Source organism: Haplochromis burtoni, unplaced genomic scaffold (genome assembly GCF_018398535.1).
Source record: "Haplochromis burtoni strain Fernald_Lab_line unplaced genomic scaffold, NCSU_Asbu1 Contig_173, whole genome shotgun sequence".
Lineage (NCBI taxonomy): Eukaryota > Metazoa > Chordata > Actinopteri > Cichliformes > Cichlidae > Haplochromis > Haplochromis burtoni.
The window spans coordinates 309,423-322,992 of record NW_024582534.1 but is presented as its reverse complement, the minus strand read 5'-3'; the positions used below and the strand labels follow the sequence as shown (position 1 = coordinate 322,992).

The 13,570-nt window shown below is 44.0% G+C and overlaps 1 protein-coding gene across 2 annotated transcripts in view; it reads right to left on the bottom strand.

The window, feature by feature from the left end:
* rabgap1l (RAB GTPase activating protein 1-like) overlaps positions 1–13,144 on the bottom strand; it is a 93,126-nt gene extending 79,982 nt beyond the window's left edge. The window contains exons 1-10 of one of the 2 annotated variants that reach the window (XM_005933802.3): positions 13,017–13,144; positions 7,847–8,073; positions 7,358–7,520; positions 5,563–5,767; positions 5,020–5,194; positions 4,059–4,216; positions 3,563–3,673; positions 2,978–3,044; positions 2,790–2,892; positions 1,254–1,420 (exon numbers count right to left, since the gene is read on the bottom strand). In XM_005933802.3, coding sequence (XP_005933864.1) covers positions 1,254–1,420; positions 2,790–2,892; positions 2,978–3,044; positions 3,563–3,673; positions 4,059–4,216; positions 5,020–5,194; positions 5,563–5,767; positions 7,358–7,520; positions 7,847–7,984 — 1,287 coding nt within the window. In that variant the 5' untranslated portion in view covers positions 7,985–8,073; positions 13,017–13,144. The remainder of the gene's footprint in view (positions 1–1,253; positions 1,421–2,789; positions 2,893–2,977; positions 3,045–3,562; positions 3,674–4,058; positions 4,217–5,019; positions 5,195–5,562; positions 5,768–7,357; positions 7,521–7,846; positions 8,074–13,016) is intronic. The other variant, XM_005933803.3, reaches the window with a different exon arrangement.
* Positions 13,145–13,570: the final 426 nt, after the last annotated feature.

The window sequence follows — 13,570 nt, the reverse complement described above, 5'->3', positions numbered from 1 at the left end:
TAACTAGAGAGGCAATCAGGCAGACGAGTCAAACCGCTGCTGTTAATTACCCACGTGCACATAATGAGACACAGTCTCTGCTTAGCTCCCACAATCCCAGGCTTCCCCACACTCCGCTGCTTCGCCAGCTCCCCACGGCCCACTAAAAGTGATCCGCTTTTTAACAAGGGAGCAGAAGCTTGCAGCTTAACTGCAGCAAACGCTCAGACGGGAGTGCCTTTGTGGGCGGGAGGTGCGTGAAGGTGCACCTTTTTTTTTTTTTTAATAAACAAAGAAATGTCATTGGGAGTTCCAGAGGGCAAAAATGTCTGAAACATTCCCCAACACCTCACACAGGAAGCGTGCAGCTCATCTTTAATCAGCGATGGCACCAACAAACCATGGTTCTGTTCCTTAGTTGCAATAAGATCAAATGAGATGAAACTTGGCAAAGTTGCTGTTAATTCAGCATTGAGAAGGTTGACCGTGTATCCAGACACGCGCTACATATCACAGTCTACTGTATAATTTTACAGCACAGAGAGATCCGACACTTAAACTCTGATGTTCGTTATAGTCACGCAGTTATTAATAAGACAGGAAGACTACGTGGAGGAAAACTGGGAGCTGTTCAAGTGGAAAGAGTTAGCAGATGAAACATTAGTACCATTATAACACAGACCTTTAGCTTATTTGATCAGTGAAGGTGCGTTTTTCCCCTCAGTCTGACCACCTCCACTCCACTCATCCCCCGAGCTGCCATCCACTCAAACTGGGACATTATTTGAAATTCTAAGTGCATAAAATAATGTAAATAATGTGTCTAATACAAAAGGATAATAATAAAATCTCATCTTGAATGTAGTTCAGCTACCTAATCCAACTATTACATACTGCCCTTAAAGTATCCGATCAAACAAACCCACGTCTCATGTTACGGAGCGGCTGTAGCTCAGGAGGGAGAGCAGATCATCTACTGATTGGAAGGTTGGTGGTTTGATCCCTGGCTGCTCCAGTCTGCATGCCAGAGTAACCTTGGGCAAGATACTGAAGTAATCAGATTATTAATGCTCAACAGAAAACACTAAAGTGTAAAAAAGAAAAGTGCCTGTATGAAGTGTTTTGAGTGCTCGTGTAGAAAAGTGCCATACAAGAAGCAGTCCGTTCACATTTTACAGTCGGTCTGTCAGATAAGCTTTGACGTCATCTACACACTCTCCCGTTATAAGGAAACAAGCACATGTGGGAGGTTTTGCAAGTTTCAGTAAAGATACCTGTCGGAGTCTGAGGTAGAAAGTCTCACTGAAGGTCTTGCGGCTGAAGTACCAGAAGCGCTCGTTTGACGGATAGACCCTGACTACAGTTTCCAACAGGAAGCGAACTGGCTCCACCACTTCGGTCACCACCAGGTCCACCGCCACCGTCATAAAGACCTGTTTATCTGCAGGAAAAGCAAGCACGATGAGACACTGGTGCCGTCTCTTTCTTTGTTACAGCTACAGAGTTACAGGTGACATTTAAGGCGTGCGTACGATTGCCGGTCAGCTATAGTTCAGCTTTCAAAGCATTCAGCGCATCGGTGTGTTCTCATTGTTTTTAAATGGTAAACCAGGCACATCACATCAGCTCCCCTTTCCCAGAAAACAGACAACAGCAACTTCAGAAACAGTCAAATCTCCCTCAATGAATCCAGACATGCACATGTGCTGGGCTCTACTGTGAGGCAGACAATCCACACATCCTGCAGGGAGGCCACACCCCCTGGTGGATAAGCACTCCAAGTTCCCACCATGTCTGCAAGTTCAACTGTTCAGTGAAAGGTTTACACTACTAACTAAACTTAACCAACCACTTCTAAACAGATGTTTCGATTTATGCAACAACATCTTCATAACAAAAAGCTCCAAATGAACAAATCACTTAATGTTTCTGTTCTGGAGGCAAAAGGACAACGAGGCAAGAGACGTAGCGTCACAGCAGGGAGGTTTTATTATTTGAATCACGCCGTAAAGGAGCCAAGTGCATTTCTTAACTAGCAGCAAAAGAAAGTTGAGCTATGGTTGATTAAGTCTCCTGACTGCACAGATTGTTATTAAAAGAAGTCCATAAGCCTCACGTGCACCGAGACTTCCACACCGTTACAAAATGCACGATAATGAGACGTTTCAAATACGATTTTCCTCTAATCTGTCTTTTTAAAGGGTCGGCACAGGGCTCCACATGTCACTAAAAATTAGCATAGAGCTAGATTGATGCTCAGCTGTACAGAGCTCATCTTCACTACCTCCATCAACATCAACCTGCATTAAAACCTGCAGGTTTCACTTGCAGGAAAAGTCAGAAAGCTGCTTTACTTGGATTTCTTGTGAGCGTCCAAAGCTCAGTTACCTCTGATGCTCGACACAATTTGTTTATGCGTCCACATGCAAAACATGCCAAGCCGTAGGTCACACGGCCAGCTTCCACACAGCGCAGAATGGATTAAGGCAATTATCACACCTACTCCAGTGCGAGCGCTTTCCCAAATGTGACCTTGAGCTTTTAGCAGTCGCACCGACAGTAATGTATGGAAATAAATCCTGTTGCATTTGTATTTTTATTTTATACACATGTTTGTAAGGCTAGTAAACAGGTACTCGTGGGCTGTTATGCTGTGCGGCGTTTTCAGGGCAAGAATGCAAACGCAGCCCGGTTTTTGGCTTTGCAACATATAAAGTATCTCGGATCAGTGTTGAAACTTTATCCTCTACAAACTAAAACAGGTCACATCAAGCTAGAAGGAGAAAAGAAAGAAAAGGAGTAATAATAACCTTTAGGCGTGTCTTCATTCAGTGGTTGAAAGGCCGCCATGTTGGGGTTCCAAGTTCCTGTGATAATGTAGGCCTTCCCGTCAGAGCTCTTCCCCATCGATTCCTGTGTACGGATTAACTGGTGGATTATTTTCTTGTAACAATCTTCTGGTTTCACAGCGAGCCGAGTTAGAGTTTGTGCTACTCACCATCTCTAGTAGATGCATGTCACTGTTGCAGACTTTCTGTCCTGGACTCAGCAGCATCCCAAAACACCTGGAGGGAAGACGCAGGAAGTTCAATCCACAAATCAATATCAGCGAGCTGCACAGATGCAGCCTGCATTCAGTCTGCAGAGTCTGCAGAGTCGAGACAGGCAAGAAACCGGGCGACGCAAACAGCTCAATGAGTCAAACTGCACTTTTACACGGTATGAAATGCTAAAGCTTAGTAACTCAGTAAGATGGTGTTGGTGAACAAACTCCAACAGCCAGAATTAAGAAAAGTTAGAACAGGAAACTACTTTCTATCGTACACTGAATATTTGTGTAACTCCTGCCTGCTTTGACTATGACAGCGCACAGCTCCCCGACTGCTGCTCGCTGTCCCCCGGAGGACCCAGACAAGCATACATGACCATTTAAGGACGTCTCCTCACACTGGAGCTTAACCAATAAGACTTCCATAAAGTCTGTAATGCTGTTACTTATCCTGAAGTGACAGTGGACTAAAAGCTGAAGGCTAAGATTACATTTAAGGAGATCGGGGAATAAGTGCAGCGGGGTGCTGCTCACCTCTCGATGCCCAGCTCCTTGTTACACATCTGTTGGACTGAAACCACGACCTTCTTTTGGACGGACTGTCTCAGCTTGAAGTAGAACTTTTCTCTGTCCTTAGGCACGGGGCTGTAGGGAGCAAGAAGGATGAATTACTACACAAGTCCAGATGACTGCATGTGCAATAATGCTCATGTTAGTGTCATCTGTAAACTTATTTTCCTGATCTTTTCTCTGGGGAAATTATAATAATCTGAGCATGATTGACAAAACATTACAAGTCTTCCGTTCAGTCTCTTCACTTCATCCCATCTCAGAAACCAGAAGACAGCATGAAAATGAAAATTGATCTCTACGTGTAATAAGATGATTTAAGATTATCAGCTTTATGCTCTTTGCAGGTGAACAATACCAGATAAAATACATTAAATCTTTCCCAACATCTGTCATCCTGACAGTCCTGTGATGAAGAGAGGAGAAATGCAGGTGTATTTCTGCACGTGTGATCATGTACTTGTAGTTGCCTTTGCCATCATCCTCTTTGATCTCCAATGTAACAGTGAAGGTATAGAGATCACCGTCAGGTGGACTGGACAGCGTCGTGTCTCTGATGTCTGCTGGTCGTGAAGAACGCCGAAAGGCCGTAGAGAAGCTGTACAAGATACGACTGACCTGGATGGACGAGGACAAGAGAAGATGGTCAGTGACGGAGGAAGCTTTGCAGGTAAAGATGATTAAAAAGACAGCATGAGTGATCACGTATGGATGAGCTACAGATATCAAATAAATAACTGTATACACAAATGAAGAGCCGAGCAAGAAAAAAGACAACAGCGCCCTCAGCTGGTTGAATAGTGTCAGTACTTCTAATTCCGTGGTATGTTTACATAAAAATACAGCACATATACAAAACACACAAACAAAATATTTGTAATAACATGATTTCCTGTTCAGAGCACCTCTCAACTTGCACGGCTGCAAAAGCCCTAAAAATGTGCTGAACCTTCAGTCGTCCAGTGAAGTTCTTGTTTTAGAGTCTGTGTGTAGGTAGAACATGCAAACCACCTCCAAGCTGCTCGCGAAACCCTCGTCTGCAGCTTCTGGACAACACAAAAGGTCCAACAACCCAACATTCACACTTCTCTTTAAAGAGTACAGCGCTCACTTTTCCATTTTGTTACTCTATGTGGGTAAATCACTGCAACACGACAACCCACACATCTCACAGCCGTTCTAAGACAGCCATAGTTTGTAGCCCAAAAATATGGAATATTATGAAATGGTCAAAAACCTTGCAGGCTGTAGGAAGAGTGCGTCAGTGTCTGTCTGTCAGTCAGTAAAGGTACAATATTATGTTGGTGTCTGCTCAAAACAGTCAATTAATCAATTATTTCATTGGCTGCATCAACAGGAGGGTCTTTGTGGAGTAAAATACGTTTGATGCTGCAGTTTGTCACAAGAAGTAGAAAACTCACAGCCTCCTTGATGTGGCAGGAGAAAACATGAATCTGGAAGTCCTCCGAGCTCCGGTAACTCTCGGTGAAGGAAAAACAGTCACCTTCCACAGAGCCCTCTTGACCTCGAGCACAGAACAGCACCTTGTAGATCGGGAAGGAGGCAATCTCTATGCCTGTAGCCTGGTCCACAACCCTGGAGATTCACAATTCATTCTCAGACTTTCAGTGTAAAAGCACAGACTTATAAATATATTCATCTGTAATGTACTTCATTACTAGAAATACATTTATACCAAGTTCCATCTATTCCCCCCTCAACTTCCAGCCCCTGAAAGCCCACAGCAATTACAAACCGTTTGAAATTAATCGTATTCTCCAAATTTAAAAAAGAAAAAAAAAGTATATATAGAGAAAAAGTGCTTTAAGCACATCTATTAAAACACTTCATGCTCCCTCTGATCAGGTCACTTCATCTGTGACTAAACAGGAGCGTCCTCTAACGAGTTTCATCACTAGGTCTACGTTTCACTTCATCTCACTTATCTGTACAGTCTGGCTGACCTGACAGAGCCCTCAGGACCACAGGGGACATGCAGCGTGATGGGGATGGGGATGGCGCTTTCAGCTCGCAGGGTGGCCATGGCCCTCTGTGCCTCCGCCTCATTACGAGGGGCTTTGACCCAGGTGCAACCCAGGTAGGACAGCTTGTTGAACTGCACACTGTCCTCTTCCAGGACCGTTGGGCTTTGTGGTGGTGGACATGCTTCTGTGAACGGACATGAAGGTTTTTGGTGTTTATTTTTCTGTTGACCCGTGTCAGTATAGCAGCTGTTTCACTAGCATGTAAAAATAGCAGAGAGGAAACCACAAAAACACTGAGAAGAAGTAAAGATGAAAAGAAGGTGAGGAAGAGTGATACAGGAAGTTGTGGGGTGGGGGGGTTCTTCTCTAAAAGGACTTAACCCGGAACTTTGAAACTCTGCAAACAGGAAGCAGAACAATGCAAGCTGCAGCTGGACTTCCACTGCTGAGTGGCTCTTATGCTACATCATGCAAACCAATTCCTCTTCGCTCCCTCTGCAGCTGTGCAGCAACACTGCTTCAGAATCACTGGCTGCTTGGAAAATGAATGAAACAATAAGAACAAAGTATGGATTTATGGGACTGAATATTGTTTTGTACGTGTAAGGCAGGTGTCAGTGAAGATGTTTAATGTGGCCCATCGTTGGTCCCTGCACTCACTGGCTGCCAAAACATCAAGACATGCCAAAGCATGGAAATAATCCCGTGTGGTTTAGCCAAGGGAACGAGGAACCCAGCAGTCGTGAATGTTCTGCACTATAATCTGCACACTTTGAACATCACTGCCGTCCGTGAGCTTTTCACCACGGAGCTGGCAGGTTAAAAACCAGCCTGACGTTGTGTTCCAACAAGGACCTTTGTCAGCTAATGGCTGGAAGTGTAAACACTGCTTCAGAGCAGTGTTTGTTGAACCAAAGTATCAGTATCAAGGGTCAAAGTCTCAGAAGTGGCAACATCAGAAAGTTCAAAATATACATTTATAATAATAATTTTAGCTTTCTAAATATATAAAACGTCACCTAAGTCGATATCTCTGCTTTGATTTACTTCTGTACTCATTGACCTCTCCTTAAGAGAGCATATTTAAGGTTAATAAATATTCATTTCTTTACTAACGAAAGTTTTTCTTTCCTCCATGTACAAAGCAAAATGTCCTTGCTAATGCACACATGGTTAAAGCAACATCAGAGTTCAGATAGCAGCCTTGCTAATCTGATATCATTAAAACTGGATGTGTGTGTTTACATATCTTTGTGGGGACCAACAATTGGAGGTTTACCATGCTCGTGGGGCCGACAGCCCTTATGGGGACAAAATTCTGCTAACACAAGTTTGAAGACATTTTTCAGACTCAAAATGTGTGTTTTGTGTCAGGGTTACAGTTAGGTTAGGCAGTCATGTTTGATGGTTAGAGTAGGCAGCTATGAATACACACCTGTGTGTGTGCAGCACACAAATTAATGTTTTCAAAGCAAGAATGTGGAAACATTACTTCTTTTGTGCTGCAGCATTTACAGCGAACAAACACTGAGTGTGTTCACATCACTGCAATAAATAATAATCACTGTCCCACGACGTTATAAAGATAAGCTTTACAGAACATGACGACCGTATACACCATCCATCCAGTAACAATGACATTGGTACTTTTTGATTAAACAAGTTACCTTTCAGGAGAATACTGGAAATGTCCAAGTATCAGTGTTACAGTATATTACACACTTAACTTGATAACAATGCTTTGCGACTGGGAGAATGGAAAAAAAAAACAGACCTGAATGTGTACCTGCAGGCTGGGTCTGTAGGACTCGGCTCTCTGGTTCCTTGTGCTTCTCCATCTTTTCCACATTGCTCTTCTCCACCTTCACTTCATCATCATCATCATCCAACACCTCCTCCATAGCTTTTTCCAGCTGTTCACTCCCATTCCAAGACATCTTAGTGAGAAAGAAGCAACACAGAATGTGAAAGTTTAAAGAGGAACAAGGAGAGATGAAAACAGGGTGGAGCAAAGGTGACAAACCAAACAAAGGTCTGTCTTTAACGGATTTAATCAGCTGACATCCACAGAATTACATACAAATGCAGGTATAAACAGTCCCGATGAGTGGGGATAAAACTAATCAAACTGGTGATAACCCAGGCACAACAAAAAGTGGATTTGTAAAACCAGAAGGACAATGATGCTCAAATGTGTCCAGCTTCCAGGCAGCCAAAAAAGAAATCGGTTAAATATGAAATTGCATCCATATGCGGTTCCGACCTTGAGTCTTGGTTTTCCCTCGGAGCCCTGCGGTGAGCCTGCAGAGCTGGACTGCACCAGAACAAACTCCTCACTAGTGACGGTGGCCACGGACTCAGTGGAGCTGCTGACTTTGCCCAGTGAGGAGTTGTCATCCATGGCTAGCCGCTTTCCTGAGGGCTGGCCAGGGAGAACAGGGTGAAGCTCTCCCCTTCCCTCCTGTGTGCCCAGCTCCAAAGGAAGGAATCCTGCATACACAACGAACAGAGCAACACAAGACCATTCAGCTGCTCTTCTTACAGTTTGGTAAACAGCATTTAGATTTTGAAAGCCTGCGATGCATTTAAACACACAAGACAACACGAAACCACAGTTTTGCAACCCAACACAAAGTTTCAAGACCCTAATCCAGGCACCTTATCATCTTTGACTTAATCCTTGCCTAGTAGTTTGGAAAATCTGTAAACTGAACCTCAGATCTGCAGTTGCTAAATTCCTAAGATTGCTTGCATGCCCTTGGGGTGTGATTAAAATCTCTTAAATCTCTCATGTGCCACTGAGAGCGTCGCTGACGGGCCAGGCTGGCAGCTGAACGGGCTCGTTGGGCTTTCCTTAATGTCCACATGTTTCAGACAAACATGCTGAACTCGGGCATCTTTATCATTCAGCCCCTTTCTTTCTTTCTGCTGCACTACTACTCTGTCATAACCAAAGAAATATTGACCGTCATCTCTAAACTACTTCCCTCACACCCTTTTATGGAGCAAACTTCATGGGCTCTTTCATTTGGCTGTGATTCAGCACAATTGAGTTTTTCCTGCTAACTAAACAACAGATTACTCTGGCTGGTGATTACTTATTGTTAGGCTAGCATTCGTTTCTATCCAATGCCCTTTTTACTTTGCATTTGTGGACACGTGTGTTAACCACAAGCACCCACAAACACAGTCTGGACCTCTGTGCCAGCCCTACATGTCACACCCTGCTCCTTCAATAGCTGTGCTGGGAGTTGTTGAACAGCACAAAGGAGCATGCCCCACGCAGAGCTCGTTGATATGCGGTTATATGCAAGCGGAGATAACACACTCGCATTCTTCAGCGCACAATTACGCTTGTGCAACTGTTTACATAAAAGGTAACACCTTCATTAGCAGTCAGGCCGAGCTGAAAAACAGCCGGTCACACTTGACTCCCAAAAAGGAAACTATTTTGGGAATCAGTGAACCATTTGCTCTATTATCTGCAGCTAAACAGCATAAAATTAATTAGTTTAAATATGCAACTGAACCTTTTCTGTTTTGTATAACTGTAACCTGCATGTGTTTTTCTGTATCATTTTAAACTTCATAAAGTTAGACGTCACCTTAGGCAAACCCAACACCAATGCATCGTTTAAATCTATTGTATCTAGCGGGGTTTTGCTGCATTGATGACACTGTGGGGCTCGGGGGCGAGGTGCAGGGTGGACCCAAGCCTTCAAATTGGCAAATGCACATCGTCAAAGTAATGAAAGAGGTTATTCATTCACACAGAGTGAAACGATTACATGCAGACAGAAGGCACTCATTCACGCTAACCCAGGCAAATTATATTCATACATGCATGTGCACACAGACACAAGCAAGCACTAGAAAAGCAACAGGGTCATGTGCTCCATTCAGACCTATTCAGTTACACAAAGCACAGACGACACTCCCATCGACTGGCTTACGGAAGTAGCTGCAATGAGGAGAACCAGTGAAACACAGACAGCACTGAGAAAGTTTGTCATTTATAGCAAAAGCCTCCTTTGCTTGTGTCGGACTTACTCATGCTGAATCACACACTATTAATCATCACTGTGCAAGTACAAGTCTGCATGCTCCACACAAACAGTCGGGTATAGACAAAGCAGCACAGACTCTCGTATTTGTCAACAAAATCTTTCATAAATAAAACCAAACATTTAAGAAGCTTCTGAGGTTAAAACAAACAAAAAGCTTATGACTGCTGACTAATTTATCAATCATGACCTAACTTTAGATCAGTAAGCCAGTTGGTCATTTCAAACCTTACTTCCTACACATTGTGCCGTTTCTGCTCGGGCTGAAACGTCCCTTCCAGAAATCTGCACCCAGTCGTTACCAGCCTGTTCAGCACTGTCCCGGATGATACCAACAACTGCCTGCATGGAAACTGTGAGTTGCCAGTGGGTTGGACAGACTGCGTCCACATGAGCTGGGCTCACCAGCCACAATATGTCTGTAAGGGTGAGTGAGGACCCTGCTGCTCTATTGCAGATACAACATTTTTATCTACAGCGTGTGACCTGACCCCACGTCCTGGAGGACGGTGGACACAAACACTCGTCACACTTCATTTGAGGATTGGCTTCGTCTAATCCCAGCTCTTCCATAAGCGCGCTGAATAAACCTGCCATTGCACCACAGCAAACCTGTTAACCTGGTACAAAACATAATACATTGAAAGGGTTAGGGTTACTATTTTAAGAGCAGATAAGCCGTGTTTCCTTTACATGCAGTCATTTGCCTGCATCTACATTTCAGCCAGTGCACCTGTGTTATAATCAAGCATATAAAAACTGCTAACTGGGTACGTGTTGGACAGGTGTCTCGTGTCTGACCAGGTAGTCTCTTTCTAGGATTTGGGTGTGGCATTCACACTGACAAATAGTTCATTTCCCTGTATCCATGTTCCTGTAAGGCCAGCAGGGCAAACCGATTGATTTCATTGATACAAGTAACCAGAGCCAGGTCTGACATCTGAACATGACTGAGACATCTCCACACAGACGAAGACAAAAGTTAAAGAGCTCTGAAGTTTGCTGGTGAAAGTGACACCTGACACCTGTCACTGAATCACTTCCCGTTAGGTCTGACACCGCAGTTATTTTCATGCAACTTGTACGTTTTTGTTTATAGCACTTTCAAAATTACCTCAACCAGCACGTAGGACGTTCAGCGTTTCACACTTCAGTGTACCTTTGAGACAACATGTGCTGAACACTGTACATCACAGCAGCACATCAAGAGCTTTTTAGTAAAACTAAAAGGCCAATTGTTCCAGTTATACTGGTTAGCTTTCAGGGCCGCTGTGTTAAAACACTTTTTAAAGTAAGCCAAAGAAACACCCTTGGTTTGAAGCCAGGGACAAAGCCCAGCCTGTCACTTGTTTATTCCAGTTTACTGTATGCTTTAACAGCCTACGCCAGTTAAAGCATACAGAAGCTTGATTGTTGTTAAATACTACCCGTTTTTCTCCATGTCAATAAAATTTTACAATCTTTTTATCACTGATTAATCCGACAGTTATCACGTTATACGTGTGTGCATGTACGTCCAAAAAGATTCTGTTACAGGTTGTCCTAGTTAAGTCTTTTCCCCATAAAGACTCCCATCTGATGACTCCACATCAGATGGAGTCTGATGTGGAGACTCCATCTGATGTGGCAAATAAAAACCCCAAAATATTTTGTTAACTCCAACTGGGAATTACTCTGAATCTGAGGAACTATGTGCAGTTCCCCGGTACTCAGTAAAAGCGGCTTTATTGACTCGGACGACGGGACAATAACGTTGTATTTGAGGAAACAACGCTTTTTACAGAAACACATGAAAAACGGACGTTTGTATCACAATAACAATGATGAAGCCAAGTCCAGTCCCAGGAGACACGTGGATCTAGCTAAAAACAACAGAAAATAAAAATGCGTATCAGGACGTGATAATCAGCTGCTTCACACAGCAGCACCCACGAGTTCAATGCTGAATCTGCAAAGAATTACAAACAAAGGCATTAGATGTCCTTTGTAGTAAAGAGCCCGGCTCTTTCCTTAATCATCCGTTCGCTTCTGCTTATCCAATTCAGGGTTGTTGGGGAGGATGGAGCATAAAGACGGGGTCCACACTGGACAGGTCACCAGTGTGTCGCAGGACTGAGAGGCAGACGACCAGCTGCACTCACATTTAGACCTGTTTACAATTTAGAATCACCGATCAACCAAACCCCACCGAGTCCCTGTCCTTGGACCGTGGGAGGAAGCCAGAGTACCCGGGGACAGACCCCGTGCAGACACAGGGAGAACATGCAAAGTGTACACAGAAAGGCACCAGGGTTAGAACCTGGCTCTGCTGTGAGGCTGACCCCCATGCTACCGTGCTGCCTTTAATCAGAAAACACTGACACACCACTTCCCTTGTTTTCCTCTCCAGCTGGCCACGAAACATGATATTCCTCTCATGTTGCCAACTAGAAAACAGCCGTATCATCGCACCTCCTCCCCGTGTTCTCTCACAGAGCAAACCCTTATCATTTACATCTTTTAAACCCCTAGCGCCATCTCACACATCCAGCTGCGGTTTGTGGATAAAGTCCTGCACGTCTCCTGCAGGCTGAACAGAACTGTACTGATGATGTCATCCTGGAGCTGATACACAGACAGGGGAACAGCTGCTGTGACACTACAGCAGCTGGGACCAAGTACAGACACATTAGTTTGAACACTTAGCTAAAGCTTTCTGAATAAGACACGTTCAGGTGCTGGCTCGGAGATCTTTGCACCGCCTTCACCTGGCAGTGTTTGTGGTTTGACACTCAGAAATGTTTTCTCCCGTGTTAAGGGGAAATTCTCTCGTTAATTACTGCAGTATAAACTGTTACTGCTCCTCTCACCGATGATGACTACAGGCCCGTATCACCACCACCGCAGGCTAGCTCGGCATACTTGGCAGCTTTCTTCTTCAAACAGCAGTTTAACGACAGCTGAACGACATCGACATGGCATCACGCCAGAAACGCATCTCAGCTGCTGTCAAACACACATTTGTAAAGCGAACAGATTTCCTTCACTAGCTAACTGAGCTCAAACGACAGGCGGGCTAACTTATCCACAGAGCCACTAACACCACGCTGACACGAACACAAACTTGTCACCAGCACAACTCGAGACAAGTAGCCAGTTGTCAAAGAGGTGAAGGCAGGGTTTACATTGCAGTACCTGTACGTGACAGGCTACATATAACAGCTAAAGCTAAGTTTGGCTAACGCTAACCAGCTCGAAGTCCAACACACTCAGACCACTACTCGGAGGGAAAATGAGGGGGGAAGAAGGAAAGCGCCATTCGTGTAGTTTGTGAAGGTAAACGTGACAGTGCGATGATCACAAGTGTTGATAAGAGAGCTGTCAACTTACTTGTTTTGAGCCTCAGAGTTGCCTGCTGGAGTTGCAACGAAGATCGTGTGTGTTTGAGATGAATCACTCGGGAATCACTCGCTTTCCGGTTTGGAATTTTAGCGTTATCTCACGCATGCGCCGTGCTCCTATAGTCTGGCTGTTGTAAACTGTATATATTTATACGTCCTTCGTTCGTGTAAAATTGCCATATTACAAAAAATGAAAGCAAACTTTTGTTTTTGTTAAACACGTGGTTACAACTGACTGAAACTGAGACTAAATAAAGACTTTGTTCTGTAAACTGATGACTTTATCTTGTAGTGGTTGTGTGCCTCATGACAATGATTACCCGGGGGTCAAACTTCATGTGGTCAGAGCGGCTCATGATTAAAAACGTTACTGAAAGCTTCATTTTCTTTTCTGCGCTTAAACCTTCGACTGATTCTGAGCTGAGCATGCATGAATAAATATATGATTATTTTTTTTAAGCAGCGATTGACTAAAAACATGCAATAGTACACAGAAATACAATAAGCTAAGGTAAAAACAAAGTTTACACATAAAAGCGTTGC